This window comes from Delphinus delphis, chromosome 5, assembly GCF_949987515.2.
Source record: "Delphinus delphis chromosome 5, mDelDel1.2, whole genome shotgun sequence".
Lineage (NCBI taxonomy): Eukaryota > Metazoa > Chordata > Mammalia > Artiodactyla > Delphinidae > Delphinus > Delphinus delphis.
The window spans coordinates 134,571,707-134,589,549 of record NC_082687.1 but is presented as its reverse complement, the minus strand read 5'-3'; the positions used below and the strand labels follow the sequence as shown (position 1 = coordinate 134,589,549).

Genomic DNA, 17,843 nt, shown 5'->3' with positions numbered 1-17,843 from the left:
TTTTGTGCCAGTACCACACTGTCTTGATTACTGTAGCTTTGTAGTATAGTCTGAAGTCCAGTAGCCTGATTCCTCCAGCTCCGTTTTTCTTTCTCAAGATTGCTTTGGCTATTCGGGGTCTTTTGTGTTTCCATACAAACTGTGAAATTTTTTGTTCTAGTTCTGTGAAAAATGCCATTGGTAGTTTGATAGGGATAGCACTGAATCTGTAGATTGCTTTGGCTAGTACAGTCATTTTCACAATGTTGATTCTTCCAATCCAAGAACATGGTATCTCTCTCCATCTGTCTGTATGATCTTTAATTTCTTTCATCAGTGTCATAGTTTTCTGCATACAGGTCTTTTGTCTCCTCAGGTAGGTTTATTCCTACTTTTTTTTGTTTGTTTGTTTAACATCTTTATTGAAGAATAATTGCTTTACAATGGTGTGTTAGTTTCTGCTTTATAACAAAGTGAATCAGCTATACATACACATATATCCCCATATCTCCTCCCTCTTGCATCTCCCTCCCATCCTCCCTATCCCACCTCTCTAGGTGGTCACAAAGCACTGAGCTGATCTCCCTGTGCTATGTGACTGCTTCCCACTAGCTATCTATTTTACATTTGGTAGTGTACATATAAGTCCATGACACCCTCTCACTTCGTCCCAGCATACCCTTCCCCCTCCCCATGTCCTCAAGTCCATTCTCTAGTAGGTCTGTGTCTATTCCTGTCCTGCCCCTAGGTTCTTCAGAACCATTTTTTATTTTTAGATTCCATATATATGTGTTAGCATATGGTATTTGTTTTTCTCTTTCTGACTTACCTCACTCTGTCACAGCTCACTCTTTTAAGTCACCTCCCTTCTGAGTTTCAGACCTATATACCTAGCTGCCTATTACACATCTTATGGGAAACATGCCTAAAATTCATGTCTGAAAAGACCTCCTTTCCCCTCAATTTCTTCTTCCTAATACTTGACTGTGTTTAATGATACTGTTAAAGACAATGTTGCATGCCAAAACCCTGGGCATCACTGCTAGCTTTTACTTCTCCATGCACCGCTCTCTTCCCTCCAACATAGCCAGCTGATTGAGGTCCTACCTCTTCACATCTCTTGTATCCTTGGCTCTCTTCATAATGAGCTGTTGTTGCCCTTACTGCTTCTTACCAGACGTTATATTGATCAGAAGCAAGCACTTTGTTAGACATACCTGGGCTTGAACGAGGATTTTTAATCACTTACAAGCTATGTGACCACAGGAAAATTATGATCCTCAAGTCTTCTGTTAAGTGGGAACGACACCCACCTCATCATGGTTTTTTTCAAGGATTAAATGAGCTAATGGGTACAAAATGCTTACTACACTGCCTGGCATATAGTAAGAACTCAGTGAGTTCTTACAGCTGCTATTCACTAGCTCAGCTTGAGTCTTCTGATGAGCTGTTGTGCCTCCAATATTGCTCCCCATTCCCACCATCACAGTGCTAGCAGAATTCTCTCAAATACTTATCATCCTTCCCTAATTCTTCAATAACTGACCTTTGCTTACACAAAGCCAAATCCAGTCTTTTAGTAAGTCATCTAAGTCTCTCTTTAATCTCAGCCCCAGGCTCATTTCCCAGATTCTGTCAGGATATTTTACATACAGTTCCTGAATACATTATCTTGTTTCATGTATCTGTACCTTTAGGCACATTCTATCTTTTGTCTGTATAGGAAATTCATCTTTATCTTTCCAAACCCAAGGAACATCCTCTGTTAAGCTTTTCCTAGTCCATACAAACAGAAATCAGTACTGACTCTGAGGGATTTATATATTGCTGCTGCAATCATTTCTTGATTTGCTTGTCTCCTTCACTAGCCTAAGAAATCTCTGAGAGCAAAGACTATGTCACATAGTCATATATGTCATATATCCCCAGTATGAAGCATAGTTCCTGGAGCTGGTAGGCATTCACTAACTACTGAATGGATGGAAGGAAGGACACTGGGACTGGCCTTATTTCATATCTTCTAAATAATTTTAAACAGCAGCATCAAGAAATCTGCCAAGTTCACTAAAGTTTTCATGAATGTCAAAATGATGGAGGTCATTTTCTCTACTGTGTGAAAAGGCAGAATATGTAAAGTGCTAGTACATGTAAAGTAAAACACCAGTGGGGGAAAAAAAAGCAAAACTTGAGCTGTTAGTATCTAGGGAAAGATTATAAACTATTTCCTGAGTGTGCTGGCCCAATGTACTACAAGAGACAAAGATATTCAAGTAGAACACTGACAAGTAAACAACAGTGTTTTGCAATATTTATTGTTTTACTAATATTTATAATGAATGCTTACTATGTGTCAGGCTTTGTGGTAATCACTTTAGATACAGTATGTTACTTAATCCTTCCAACAACTATATGAAGTAGAAATTCTTAGTATCTTGCCTAAGGTACCTGAGCCAGGATTTAAACTTAGTTCTGTCTGGGAGTTCCCTGGTGGCGCAGTGGTCAAGAATCCACCTGCCAATGCAGGAGACACGGGTTCCAGCCCTGGTCTGGGAAGATCCCACATGCCGCGGGGCAACTAAACCTGTGCGCCACAACTACTGAGCCTGTGCTCTAGAGCCCGCGAGCCACAACTACTGAGCCCACCTGCCTAGAGCCCATGCTCCGCAACAAGAGAAGCCACCGTGATGAGAAGCCCGCGTACCGCAACGAAGAGTAGCCCCCGCTCGCTGCAACTAGAGAAAGCCCGCACGCACAGCAACGAAGACCCAACGCAGCCAAATATAAATTAATTAATTAATCAAAAAAAAAAACACCCACTTAGTTCTTTCTGATCTAAAAGCTTGTTTTAACTATATTATACTATTGTTGGACCAAGCCACAAGGTGTTTATGCCAGAAATTTGACATTTAGTCACAAGGATCAGAGAAAAGTAACTAAACTATAAAGTAAGGCTTCCATGTGAAGAGATTAAAACAATTTGACCTCCCAGTTTGCAAAGGTGAAGGAAAATCATTCATGTCTATAAACTCAAAAATGGCAATGAACAGTATCAACCAGTTTCATTTATCAAAATCTTTAACCTGGGCTTCCCTGGTGGTGCAGAGGTTGAGAGTCTGCCTGCCGATGCAGGGCACACGGGTTCGTGTCCTGGTCCGGGAAGATCCCACATGCCGCAGAGCGGCTGAGCCCGTGAGCCATGGCTGCTGAGCCTGCGCGTCCGGAGCCTGTGCTCCGCAACGGGAGAGGCCACAACAGTGAGAGGCCCGCCGTACCGCAAAAAAAAAAAAAAAAAAAAAAAAAAAAATCTTTAACCAGTCAAGAACAAACTAGATAGACTTGAGGGTTGGTCTATAAAACAATTCCTATTTTGTTAAAGAAAAATACTAGACTGGATAAATTTGGGAGATCTATCCAGAATGTCATCTCATAAACTAAGTTGTAATTTGATACATAATTCTGTAGCACGTAAATCTCCTTTCCAGGTTCTATACCAGCAAGCCACATTTTGGTTTGAATTCCGTCTGTCCTGGAATCAGGGTTCCTTTCACATCTGAGATCTGTAATAGCAATTCACTCATTTATAGAAAATGCAGTCCTTTAGGGAGAAAAACCCCATATGTATTTGATTTGAGATTAGGTATGTATATTAGGAGTATATGAATTTTCAGGGAGTATATGAATTTTCAGGGATTAATACCTACCACCTATCCTTATTTAAAAGCCTGCGGGGGCTTCCCTGGTGGCGCAGTGGTTAAGAATCCGCCTGCCAATGCAGGGGACACGGGTTCGAGCCCTGCTCTGGGAAGATCCCACATGCCACGGAGCAACTAAGCCCGTGTGCCACAACTACTGAGCCTGTGCTCTAGAGTCCGCGAGCCACAACTACTGAGCCCACATGCCACAACTACTGAAGCCCGCGTGCCTAGAGCCCGTGCTCTGCAACGAGAAGCCACCGCAATGAGAAGCATGCACACCCGAACGAGTAACCCCTGGTCGCCACAACTAGAGAAAGCCCGCACGCAGCAATGAAGACCCAATGCAGCCAAAAATAAATGATAATAAATAAAATTAAAAAAAAAAAAAAAAAAGCCTGCAGGCTCCGTGCTTTGCTTTGGTGCTCATGCATTCAAAACCTCAAGCATCTATGGCAATTACTGCTTCAGTGGAGCCAAGTTACCATGACATCTAACAAAACTATGTAGAGGTGACTTTTTTCTTTGAATACAAGCATCTCATGTAGTAGAGCAGCAGCATGAGGGATCTTTGTTCCCCAAGCAGGGATCGAACCTGTGTCCCCTGCGTTGGGAGCGTGGAGTCTTAACCACTGCACTGCCAGGGAAGTCCCAGCAGCATGATTTAAGCAGGGAAAAAGCATGGACTTTGAAAATAACCTGACAGACCTCTTCACAGAAAGTTCAACTACAAATTCTTCCCTTTAATGTAAGACAGGGGAAAGTTAATCTTTTCGCACTTACATAGTTGCTTGCCCTTTGAGCTTTTTGAGGAAAAAACCAAATACTATAAAATATTTTAAACTTCTTCCTCAAAATAGACAGTATCCCTTAGAATCACTGGGGTAGTCTTGAAAAAAAGAGGTAAGGCAAGAAGAAAGGGAGAGAGGAAGAGAAGCAGGATGGGAGGAAGGGAGAAAGGAAGGGAAGGAAAAGACAAGACCAATATCCAGGCCTGGCTCCAGATAATTTAAATCAGAACTTTGCAGGTGGGCCTGGGCAATGAGGTCTGTGGCTTTTAAATAGTCCTCCTGGGATTCTAATATACAACCAGGATTAAGTTTATGACTTAAAAAGATCCAACTGCCAGTCCTAAGTAGAGAAGATCAACTGTGGACCGCAGCTTTGGTTGTGATGCACACTGGCTATATATAGGTCAAGTGTCTAGAAATAACCCGTGCAGATCCCCACCTAGTGTCTCCGTACTTGTAACGATTAAAAGGCAAGATGCTAGGCTGCAGAAAATAAAGCCTTACAGGTAAGTGGTTTGTGTGTTACCAGTCCCCTTATACAGTTTGAAAGGTGAAAGAAAAACAACGACTGAGTGGCCATCTTCGCAGTTAACTTAATTCCACTGGACATGACTGTTACCTGGGTGGCTGGTTGCTAAAGACATGAAGGATGAGTAGATTCACTGGCCACTCAGGCCACAATGAACAGGCAGCTGCGAAAGCAGAGGATGGCGCTCCGGTCACCTGCTTCCTACAAGGCCAGTCACAACTGTTCCTCTGACAAACTATAGGAAAAAACCAAAAATTAGATGCGAGACATTCATTCAACATAAATAACGGATCTGTGGTATTTTGAGGAAATTCCTGAAGACCAACAGAGAGGGACAAGGGGAAGATAAATGGGAATACTCTACACCAATAGATAAAAAATCTATGAGCCTTTGCAGGTGACCTGAAAGTTAATAGTACTTTATTGCTATTTTCTACAATCTATAGGGCAATATTAATATTCACAGCAAATTTAACAAGGATTTGAATATCTACTATGTACTGTCCTAATCACTGTACCTTTATACTAAAATTACCCAGTGTAAATCCTTTAAGATTTCATACATCACATTAGAAATGGATTTTCATGAGTCTGAACCGAAGCATTAATCATTTAACTTCACATTGCAATTAGATATTTCTCTAAAATTAAAGCATCCTAGCAGGTCAATGAACAATGCTATGAGATATGGAATGTATCAGCCAACAGTAAGACTACTCGAAGTCAAATAGTTCGACAGATAAGTGGTTAGCTTAGTTATTCACTATTAGTTAAGAAACACCAGAGTTTTAGAACACTTTAGAAAATCCAGTATCTAGACCAGTGGTGGTAAGGCATCAGGCACTAGACAATGGATTTGATAAACTTGCGGATCAAAGCAAACAAGTGGCAGGTTTATCAAAGCTCAGTACTAGGAAGCTATGGTAGGTTGGAAAGATTGCCATAGAATGGTATGGAGACAGGCTTTCTGGTTGTTAGACAATGCACAGGCAACTAAATAGAGAAGGCAAATTTAATTATTAGCTGAAAGCAAGCCATGGGATCCAGAATATATTCCAAAAATCTCTTCCCTCCTATGTTGTTTCTAAAATTTATACTTATTGAGGCCCAGATGAAGATTTAGCGACAGCAGACATCTTTATATCACAGATAGGAAATTTCCCATCATGTTTTCATCACCATCAATTTTTTTTTCAGTTAGGAAGAACGGTACCACTTGCATGAAATAATACAGACCCTCAAAATAGACACCAAAAAATGCATATAAAAATGTAAGAACTAAATTACAGTCTTGTTAGATTGCCAAGTGTCAACTTTACTTTTGCTACAAGGAGCCTTGAAACAAAATCCGTATTCTGCTTTTGGCGCACAGAACCCTACAAGGAGCACTGAGGATTAAAATTCCAAGTTTATCTAGAGTTGACAGTTCAGTAAATTCTAATTTAAATAGTACCAATTTTTCTTTCTTCTGGCTATAATCCCAGGATGGCATCGCTTCAGGGGCCAACTGGATAGACCAAGAGGCTGGAACCCTTAGACCCTCCCTCCTACAACACACAGCCTCCCTTCCCTTCTGCCCATTTTTACGTCACCCTAAGAGGGGCGTGTCCTGATGGAGGCAGCCGTGCCAAACAGGCCGCGTGGGTAACCTAGAGTACGCGTGGGTAACCTAGAGTACGCAACAGGTAATCCTCTGGTTATCGGAGTGACAGCACTCTTCTGCAGAGCGTCCTGCACGCTACCAACATCCGCCTCACAGGATGCACACTGAAAGCCGCAAGCGCAGCTCGACAGAGAGTAATAACCTTTTCCAAAAATGCTTTACTGCCACAAGTTGTGAGGTTTCCAACCATCAAAATTGGAACAAAACTTAAGGTTTCAGCCCCGCCACTTCATGGGACTGTTTTTAATGTAGGTTTGGCAGTGGACCCAGCAAAGTTCAGATGACAGCAGAATGGTACCAGGAAACCTTGCCTGTAACCGCAAGAGGTGGAGCACGAGCTAGAAGAGGAAGACCACTTTCCATCTGAAGGATCCGTCTTCCTTTGAATCCTCTTAGTTAAGAGTAACGTCAAAATTTAAGGCTGGTAGTTACTAAGACAAGTATAGACGTATCTGGTAAGAAAATCCAACACTTCACTTTTAAACTTTTCCCAAACAGATGCTACATGTGGCAACTGAAATATTCCTAGAAATGGTGTAGAAGACAGACTTCCCTGAATTTATCACAACCTACCTGAATCCAGACCACACTTTTCTGGCCTCTTCTTACAATCACAGCTTTCGTTCCACACCCCTAACAGCAATATACCACGGAGTACAAACAACACTGTGAAAAAAAAGGGCTTGATGAAACCCACAGAAAAGCTATTCACTAATGTCGGGACTACTTTTAGTCATGCTATTAGATCACTTTATTCTTGTGCATAATAAATAGATACAGAAAAATGTTGAAAATGTTATGACTCAACTATCTAATTAAAGCTGAGAAAAACTAGCCTAGTCAGATTTTAGTTTTTAAATGAGAAATGACAAGAGTAGTAAATATAAAGAAAAACAAAAAGAACTTTACTTCTCCTATGTTAATACAGGTCAAGGGACCCTTTCTTCTCAAAAGGGTTGATAACACCAGTTCTTAGCAATAGACATAAGGCACTTGTTTAGATTACAACATCACTGCATTTTCTTCCCACTTTTTTTTTTTCTAACCCTGTTTTCCCCACAGTATCATTTGGAATAGAGTGAATGAGGCAAATGTGAGATGATCCAGTTGATACTACCCAGAGCAAGATAGTACAGTACAATGTTTTAGGGGTGATGTCTGGACATAAAATGAACCCTTGTCAATGTCCTCTGACACCAGACAATGTATCCACTATCAAGTAAACCTGAAAGAAAATAAAATATTTATTTAATAGTTCCAGTAAAATTGGGTTGGAATACAATATACAGGTTAGGAATTTAGCTCCTCGTGGGTGGCATCTGCATCAGGAGTTCTTAGTACTTATGAATATTCATTCTAAGACAATCTACATCATTTGAACATTGTCAGGACAAATATATGAATTTCATTTCCATATACAGTAGCGTTTAAACATAAGTCACACATACATCCCCTATCACGTGGCTGGTGCCTCCTCCCATGACCTCGCTGGTGGTAGAGGGAACACCAGTGTTCTCCCTCCACCACCACCAAGAACTTCAGTTGCCACTCACAGGAGAAGCTGGAAAAGGTTTTGTTTTGTTTTGCCATCTGTTAAGATGTTCCTGAGACAGGGCCAGTTAATAAAGCATAACAAAGCACTGGAGTTCAGTCTGTACTTGTCTTTACATCACTAAATCGTTAGGCCGGGATGTGGAATGCAGGTCACGTACTATGAAACGTTGAGTTTAGCACACCTGTTCAATCAGTAAAAGGATCAGGTCTCCTGAAAATTCCCTTTAGAATATACTTTCTATAAACTAAAAAGTACCACAAAAGGTCAGTTATATATACAATCGATTCATTTTACTTAATCTCCTTATTTGCTGAGATCCTGCAGATACAACGAGCGTGTTAAGCCTCTGGCCGTAGTTCTCAGTGTGTAGGGTTAACATTTTAAGGCTCATTTTCTCAATCAAAATAGCAGTTCTCAGTTTTCCTTTCAAATTACTCATTACATTCATAGTACCTGCTGCCATCCTGGCCCTCAATGATATCTTAATGCAGGAACACCACTACACTTGCATTATGTAATTTTTTGACACCAACACTAAGCCCGATCTAAAAAGCTCCCCTCTGCACTAGCCTTACAGCACATTACACTGCCTCAGGCTTGCACCTCTGTTTCCACCTGTGTATTTTCACAGAAGCCCAACACATATTAGTTGAAATATTCACACAACTGTTTTTCAAAACAATTTATTGCATCATATTTGGTACCTTATGTTTGACAACAAAAAGGAAATTACATCTGTAACTGCAGGAAAAAGAAGCTGGTCTGTTATTGAAAAAAAAAAATCTTGGGCCCTTTAAAAATTACAAAGTCTTGGGCTTGCCTGAAACAACTGAGCAAGAAATATATTCTTAGAAATGTAGGGCTTCAAGTATTACAAACCTGTGACACTGTGGAAAAATTCCAGAGGTATCTAAACTGCAGCACTTTTTTTTCTGCATATCGTGAACAAGGCCTGCTGAGGTTTTTAACTGGTAGTCTCTTGATCGGTCATAGAATGGTAGTCAGGAGTTCTGCTCTTTAACTCCGAGCCATGGTAGGTTTTCTTTTTTCACTCCTGGGTGAAAAAGTTCATGCTTGCTAATTAGTTGGTGCCACATCACAGTGCATTTGGTTCTTGCATTACAGTTTTAACAAGTTTGGCCAAAACAATGCTGAAAGGTTTGCATTGTTATTTTAGTTCTTCAAGTTTTAGTTAGAATTGAGATTGTTCCAACTGGTTCCTCCAGTTAAAAACTGTGGTACAAGAACACCAAACTGATCATGTACAGTGAATTTTGGAAACACAACAAGTGTATTGAACACCCTCTAGGTTTCTTATAATCCTGCTTGGTAACTCTATGTCCCAGCTTCTACAACATCAAGCATCTGTTGCAGGCTTCTCTGTAAATGGCGATTCACACTGCATACTTCCTATGGTCAGAATCAACCTTGTAACAAAATCAGTCAGATGCTAAAGCCCCAACACCTCTTTGTGCTCAGTGAAAGAATCCAGTGCTACAACAGCATTTCTGCTGTCTGAGATATAGTAAAATCTCACAAGACAGATTTAAAGTAATATTTCTGCCACACACCTGCTTTGTTAGCTGTAACAGCCTCCAGATTTTATATAAATTAGTTTAAAAACATGGGTGGGTAGGTAGGAATAGGATAAGGTATCTTTTTTTTAACCCCTCAATTTTAGCAGCTTTTAATTTTTTAAGAAACTGAACCTATATCCTGTAATATGTTAGATATTTTATATATACTTTTCAGCAGGATAAAAAACGTAAAACACTATTTGAAGGCAAGAACATTTACTCTTCTCATTGTGTGTAAGTTAGAGCAATGCAGCAGGTGCGTGACAAAAATATTATACACTAGATATGGTCCAAAGTCATTCCATTTGCTTGTTTAATGATGTTCAAATTTCATTGGCCAGTTCTTCAGTTTCTGCAGAACTATCTCCATTAACTGTGATCTTCATATCCTCTTCATATCCAGGAGGCATGAAAGCCAAAGCGTAAGGGAAAAGCTTATGACAATTTGCTCTGTAAACTTCAGCAGCTTCTTTACAGTCTCCTAGGCTACCAGCACACAAGGCTTCTAATACCTCCATACATGTCTAAAGAAAGAAAAAAGGTCATGTTATAACTCGTCAAAAAAAAAAAAAAGAGAGATTTTACTGTGAACTTATGAGACATTTCATTACCAAAAGATTTCCAAAATAAGAGGCGAATGTACATATTTAAGATACACAAAAGCATTTACTCCCGCTCTGCCTTCCATTAGAATTAGTTTCTTCAGAACTGCAGGGTTTATACGAAAGGATGGCTGTTTAAACAGGGCCAGGACTAAGGTGGGACAAGCAAGGTGAGTGGGGTGCTACATCTAAAGACACTCACTCTCAGCAAGTAAGCGCTGGCAACCTTGCCTCAGCCTACCTGGCTCTGTGTATAAATGTTGACATTTACATGCCACTAGCAATTACTTTAAACTTTTCAGAGGCTTAGAGCCAGCTGGCAAAATCAAACATTGTTTTTCAACCCTGTATTCAAATTAAAGAGAACCGTAAGGTATGTCCAATGACGAAGCAGGGAAGAGAGTCTCAGAAACACAAAGGGTATGTATGCAAGAAAAATTTGTTCATGAAAACTGATAATTCTTTCAACCAAACCCTTACGTAGGTCTGCTTATATTTTTAAATGATTCATGTTGACTTGCATTTCTCATGTTTTCTTCCTTTACCTTTTCACTTGGAAAATACTACAGTTTCTGGATATATATAGTACCCCACAAACTCTGACAGCCTAGAAAGGTTCTAATCTAAATGACACGTTAATTGGCATGTGAGAAGTAAAAACTTTCTTTCTTAAACATATTTACGTCATTTGCTATTAAAGGAATATATTAAACTGTCTTTCAGCAAGTGCTTTTTTATCTGGCCAATTATCACAAAGTAGCTGTTCTTTGTTTTCGGCCCAAAGTAGAATCTGTATTTTGCAACACACCCATATTATCTTTTACTCTACTCAATTACACGTATACTGCAAGCTGTAAAATGAGCATTTTAATTTAATTCCTGGTAAATACATCTTAAATACATCAGAATCGTCACTAAAACCACTGCTTGCTCAGAAATGTATAGATACGAACTGAGATCCAAAATTAATTAACTAAATTAGTGTGTAAAACTTAACCAAAACAAATTTCTTAAAAATATTATTCAAAATGATTATTCTTATTATTCAACTAGATGTGAAACTAGTTACTGTATGCCAAGTAGCCTGCTGTATGTGTGTGCACAGATGTACAATTTTAAATAAATTTAAGAGAAGCTCAGTTTCTGAGATGGATTCATAATAGTTTGGAGAACAGTGTGCATAAATAACAAAAAAACTATTTGGTGAAAATTATTCTCTTGGTGAAAGGAGAAACAAAAAGTAGTCTGGTACTCTTACAGAGAGATTATGAAAAAGTCTTTACCTGGAGGTTTCTGTTAGTGAGGGATTCATCAAGTGTTGTTGCCAACTCTATAGCTCGCTTCTGACTAGATGGATCTAAATAATATACCATTTTGGCAGCTAAATGAGAAGGAAAAAGGAAACTTGTTTTATTTCAAGATGAAACCAGCATTTTATCTTCTATCCGTTCAACTATAAAATGCAAGGTAGGGGTCCTGGAGTTCAGATTCTGCACTTCCACTGCAGCGGGCGCGGGTTCAATCCCTGGTTGGGGAACTAAGATCCCACATGCCGTGCAGTGCACACAGAGTGTGGCACTTTATTAGAAAAATGGAAATAACCACTTGAAATATTGTTATTAAAAACAATCCTGAGACAGTAGACCAGAAACAGTCTAAGTGCCCAAACTAGGAGAAAGATTAAGGTAAGAGAGACTATGAAGAAATACAAATATTCTAATAATAGTTGTCTTTGTGTGGTGGGACCATGGATAGTTTTCTTCTTTCTAAAATGAGCATAATTTGGGGTTGTGTGTGCGCGTGCGTGCGTGTGTGCGCGTGTGTGTGTGTTTGAGGGGTAGGGGCGTGGGAGATACCCGACCTTGATGGCACGAGCCAAAAAAACTGAATTCAGAATTCCACAAAGGCATATACAAAGCTGCCGGGCTTCTTAGCCAGGTATTTAAAAGCACACCACTAAAGCACTACCCATCAGTCCCATCAAGGCCAGACTTTGGCTCATTAGCACAGACCCTTGCCCAACGACCCTTGCCCGTGAGATGGTTGCAGGAGCGTAGCACTGTCAAGTCTGATATCTTATAAAGCATCAGAAATGAAAGGCGATGGGTTGTATCCAAGTGAATTTTAAGGGCATGTTGATGACGGAAAGAAAATAACCAGAAAGATCCTCCCTCGCTGTATGGAACGGATAGCTAAATTCAGTTTATACTTGCTTCTCTGTAATGCCGATGCAGAACCAGGAGAAACTACTGGCCTTGATTCATAGTAAAAATTTTATCTAAGAAATTTAAAAATTTATGAGGCATATTTAAGCTGCCTGTTTTCATGGGAATAAAATGTGACATGTACGCATTTGCCTCTTCCCTGCAAAAAAATGTGTAACCTTGTCCTTGATCCATCATAATAAAAACTGAAGTTGTTTTAGAGTCTAAGATAAGGACAAAATAAAGTGATTACCTGATAATCTGTGTGGCAATGAATCAGAATTCCTTTTCAGAAAAGTTTCGTTAAAATTCTTTGGATTCGTTGCTCCAAAAAGACGATTCATTTCTTGTTTTAATACTGTTCTAACTGTATCAGGTAAATCTTTACTTTCACACACTGCTGAACAAATTTAAAACAAACTCTATTAGCAGATACTGATAAAGTTTGTAGGAATTAAAAAATTATCTACCTGATGAGGCCAATGAAACAAAGCAATTAAGTACAAAGACTAGATAAACCTACTGATAAGTCAACATTTAAAGAGCTAAACCTATATAAATTTAAAGAATGTGTATCAGCAGAATAGTCTAATGATTTTCTAAAGGCTACCAAAGACATTTCATTGACAGATGATTCGTTTCCAGAGAAGAATGCTGTACTGAAAACAATATAGATGCTGAAAGACGAAGCACCACAGCCTTCTAAGCCCCTAGCAGCTGCCCCCTCAGCTTTAAAGGGAGTTTATAAAATAGGGGCTCGATGGCACCTACCTGGCAGGTGGTGTCACAGCAAACACACAGTGCAGAAGACAACAGAATCTTCCTCACCCTCTCCATCTTCTTCTATACCCAGGTAAGCCATTACAAATTTACCAATTAAAAGAAGTGGTCATTGACCTTTATTTTCAGTGATTACGTGAATTGAGCTATCACTGTGTAATAAATTCCGAAGGACCACCAAAGTATTTTCCTGTAATGAATACACCGTATTCATCATATTCCCAGGCTTTGGCATTCAGAGATGGAAAAACTGGCCCCCAACCTCCCTGGGTTGAATCCTAGTTTAGTTTTGTTTCATTATTATTTTGGTATAGAGAGACAGTCTGGAGCTTTGAGCCAGACAGACCTGGGTATGAATCTAGGCTTGGACAAATCATAACCTCTCTGAACCTCTTTCTTGATCTGTGAAATGAGGTGATATCTAACCTAGAAGGATCACAGTAAGGAAAAGCTACGAACAAAATAGCTAATGATGTAATAGGTATTCCATTCCAAGGTACTATTTTTGTCATAGATTGAAGAAAAGATAAATAGATTTTCCCTTACGATTAGGAACTACTGTTGGTGGCTTTCAAACTCTGACTACAACTAAGTATCTGTACTCTGATGAACATGTATCCTATATACATACCTTATTATGGGAAATGAAAGTTTCACAGAACACTGACCCTTAATTTGTGCAACACATGCTTGGATCTTCCACTCTATTTCTATTTTAGGTTTTCAAATGCTGAAAATGACCCACTAAACTTCTTTCATGGTCTCACTAATGGATCATTACCCTAAGTTTAAAGAACACCGAACTCTTGAATAGCAAACATCCAAGTGAAATATTCTACACATAATTAGTAGCTGAATGATGGATTGATATATGCCTGTTGTTGGTTGAACAGCATTTCTTCTATCATTGTACAGAACTGCGTAGTTCAAATAAATGAGCTACTAATTAAATAATTTAGCTTAACCTCCATTATGGCTGTATTTGCAACTTGGATTTGGCAATTTATCAATATCCGTCTTTCGGAGAGGAACTGGCACAGGAGTACAGAGAGAACCAGCAGAAAAATTGTTAAAATAGGTTATAGCCAATTACAGTGAACATTATGTCAACAAACAGGGGTCATCTATAAAATATGTTATTTCCATGGGCCTTATTGGTTTGCTTGAAATGCTTTCAGGATACTTTATATGCAGATAGGAAAGTAATTGTATAGTTTACAGTATAGTTGGAAACTACACTTTTCATGTTTTTCATTACTTTCATTAACCTGTTTTCTTCAGATTAAACATCTCCCCAGAAAAATCAAAACTGCTTTAAAAAACAAAAAACAACTCATACAATTTAAAAAAATACATAAATATGTATCTCTTGGGATGTATCAAAGAGGAAATATTTAATAACTCCCAACATCGACTAATAGCTGTTTCCTTTTTGGGGGGTATTAATAGTTTGTATTAATAAAGCAATTCTTTGTTTAACAGACAAAAGGAATGTTTCCAAAAACATTTCCTTACTAGTTCACAAATTGTTTCTGGCCAACTCAATTTTCTCCCCTAAATCATGTAGATTGGAACTGTAATTTCCAGAAAGATATTCATTACAATCAATCAACCAACCAACCAATCAATCAATTCTACTGTAGCAAAAAAAATTTTTTTTTAACATTATACACCAATGAGGTGAGGAATGAATTTATTTATTTATTTATTTATTTAGCTAGCTAGCTAGCTAGCTGGCTGCGCTGGGTCTTAGGTTGCAGCATGCGGAATCTTTTTGTTGCCGCGTGTGGGATCTTTTAGTCGCAGCATGCAGGATCTAGTTCCCTGACCAGGGACCGAACCCGGGCCCCCTGCACTGGGAGCTCAGCGTCTTAACCACTGGGCCACCAGAAGTCCCTGTAGTAAAATTTAGAATGTCCTATGGAATTCTATATAAGGAAGTTCCACCTGTACCTTTAAGAAAAGGGGCAGCCTCAAATGCCGAAGATTTATTACATAAGCTTTTATGGCTGAAGACTAATGAAGGGCGGGGAGTCAATCTAAAAATCCTTCGAAATTGATAAAAACTAACCAAAAAATACTGAGGTCTCAAGAAAGTAAAAAATCTCAGACTACCTAATTATCTTCCATGATACAATAATAAGTCCTGTGACTGAATCAAGAAAAAGTAATAACTGCGGGTAGGGGAATAAAACCTTTGCTAAGAGGCGTATGATTTGAGTCCTCAGATATCCTAAAATTAAAATCATGTTTGGTTCATGCTATTAGCTTATCAGCAGATTAAATAAACCTAGTAATCACCAGTAGTTAAAAGTCACACTGAGGAAGGGGTTGATTCTTAGCAAAAGGAGTTTCCCTGGGTTCCCAGGCTAGCCAGCATTTTTTGCTAATTGCATAGAGTATGTTCATATTTTGTGTGAGATAATGACTACTCACTACTAGGTTATAGCACAAGTGACTCACTACTCAAAATGACAAAATAAATAAATGAGAGCATTAATTAAGCAAGGTGGGGTTTTTTTTGGGTGGGGGGAATACATAAGTATGGAAAAAAAATAATCTGCAGGGAAAAGGAAGAAATGAGTTTGTACAAATGAGAGAGGAAAATGATGTAAGATTCACGGTAGATCAAAGTGATCAAATAATACTAATTTTAAAAGCATTTAAGGGAATTTAAACATATAAGGCAATATTAAAACAACTGAATACCTAAGCTCCTATCTTTTACTTAGAACTGACCAGAAATATAATTAAAATTGATTTAAATTCTACAACTTAAAAAAAAAAGTGAAAAACTTCAAAGTGGTAATATCATCCTCCTAATTAAAAACGGGGGAAGGAATACCCTATATAGTAAGTGACTCCGTGTAGCAGGTGTTATTTACGTTGGTAGTACAACAACGTTCTGGAGATTTGGAAGGTGCCCGTAACCATGCTAAAATGAACATTCACTTAGAGAAGTCTCTACAACTGATAAAACAAGTGTGGAGGCACTGTTTTTACCTCCATACTTTCTGGAAAGGTGTCACTTATGAGGATTTCTTTGTAAAGAAGTTACTACAATATAACTTAACATGACAAATGTGTTCCTGAAAAGTTACTTCAAAATCAAATCTTTGGGCTTCCCTGGTGGCGCAGTGGTTGAGAGTCCGCCTGCCGATGCAGGGGACACGGGTTCGTGCCCCGGTCCGGGAAGATCCCACATGCCGCGGAGCGGCTGGGCCCGTGAGCCATGGCCACTGGGCCTGCGCGTCCGGAGCCTGTGCTCCGCAGCGGGAGAGGCCACAACAGTGAGAGGCCCGCGTACCGCAAAAAAAAAAAAAAAAAAAAATCAAATCTTTTTCTCAAGAACCAAATATAGTAGTTAAAGGAACTCTGTGGGTTATAGTAACGAAGATGCCTAAATCTAGTGAAAATAAGGATGACTTTGTAAATCTCTTCCTGACAGTGATGTCGGCTGAACGCCTGGAGCAATGGGCACAGCTAACATCAACTCCGCTCAGTCATTCTAACTTTGAATGCCAGGACCATTCTGCCTTCTTCCTCTGAAGTCCATAAGCATTTTAATTTTCTGAAACAACTGTTGCAAGAAAATGGTCATTATGTTCATCAATCCACACACTCATTACAAGCAAATACATCTAAATATGCCACTTTTAATTTGTATTTCAAAGGAAAGTCTCTAACTCCATAAAATTTACATGTATTATTTTATTACCTTTCAGGAAAGAACTGACTATATAAAAACAAAGTATGTATATATTGAAAATAGTTTAAACGCACTCCATTTTAACTGAGAATGAATTAAGACTTGTTTCTAGCCTTAAAAGTTATTTTTAATACAAAAAAAAGAGACTAAAAGGAAACTCCCTTATTTTCTCTAAATACAGCAATTATTTCTTCTATTTTCTATAATGTGGTTACATTATTTATTACTTCAGAATTTTTAAAAATTGGGGAAAATTTTTCTATGATTCAGTTTCTATAACAGGAATCATTTTTTTGACAAGCATAAATATGATTTAAACAAGGCTTTACTTTTTCTTAGAAGTCAAAACTATGTTCTTAATTGGGACAATTTAGCATTTTTCAAAAGAATGACTGGGATGCTTGGTTTAATCTCATTATTTTTATATGATGTATGGGTTCACATGGGGCTAAGTACTCAGTAATGAGATAGCTAATTTAATAGTATTTCCAAATTCTGCAGACTGTTATATTAAAGATTCAATTTCTCCTTATCCAGTCACTTAAAAAGAAAAACAAAAACAACACTACTTGACTACAGGAGTACTTTATTCTAAACTTAAAGCTCTTGTAGTAGAAAGAACAATATGAAGACTTGGGCTCTCATCCCTGCTTCATTACTAATTATTGATGTTATCTTGAATAAGTAATTTAGTCTTTTAGGGTCCCAGGTTTCTCAACTATAAAAGGAGAGATAATTAGCATAAAATTCCACCTTTCGTCC

At 38.6% G+C, this 17,843-nt stretch overlaps 1 protein-coding gene across 3 annotated transcripts in view; it reads right to left on the bottom strand.

Moving 5' to 3' along the window:
• Positions 1-5,447: 5,447 nt before the first annotated feature.
• The window catches only part of NAA15 (N-alpha-acetyltransferase 15, NatA auxiliary subunit), a 77,518-nt gene continuing 65,122 nt past the window's right edge, over positions 5,448-17,843 (bottom strand). For 2 of the 3 annotated variants that reach the window (XM_060013014.1, XM_060013017.1), the window contains 3 exons: positions 12,846-12,992; positions 11,672-11,769; positions 5,448-10,310 (listed from right to left, as the gene is read on the bottom strand). In XM_060013014.1, the coding sequence (XP_059868997.1) occupies positions 10,110-10,310; positions 11,672-11,769; positions 12,846-12,992 (446 nt within the window). In that variant the 3' untranslated portion in view covers positions 5,448-10,109. The remainder of the gene's footprint in view (positions 10,311-11,671; positions 11,770-12,845; positions 12,993-17,843) is intronic. The other variant, XM_060013016.1, reaches the window with a different exon arrangement.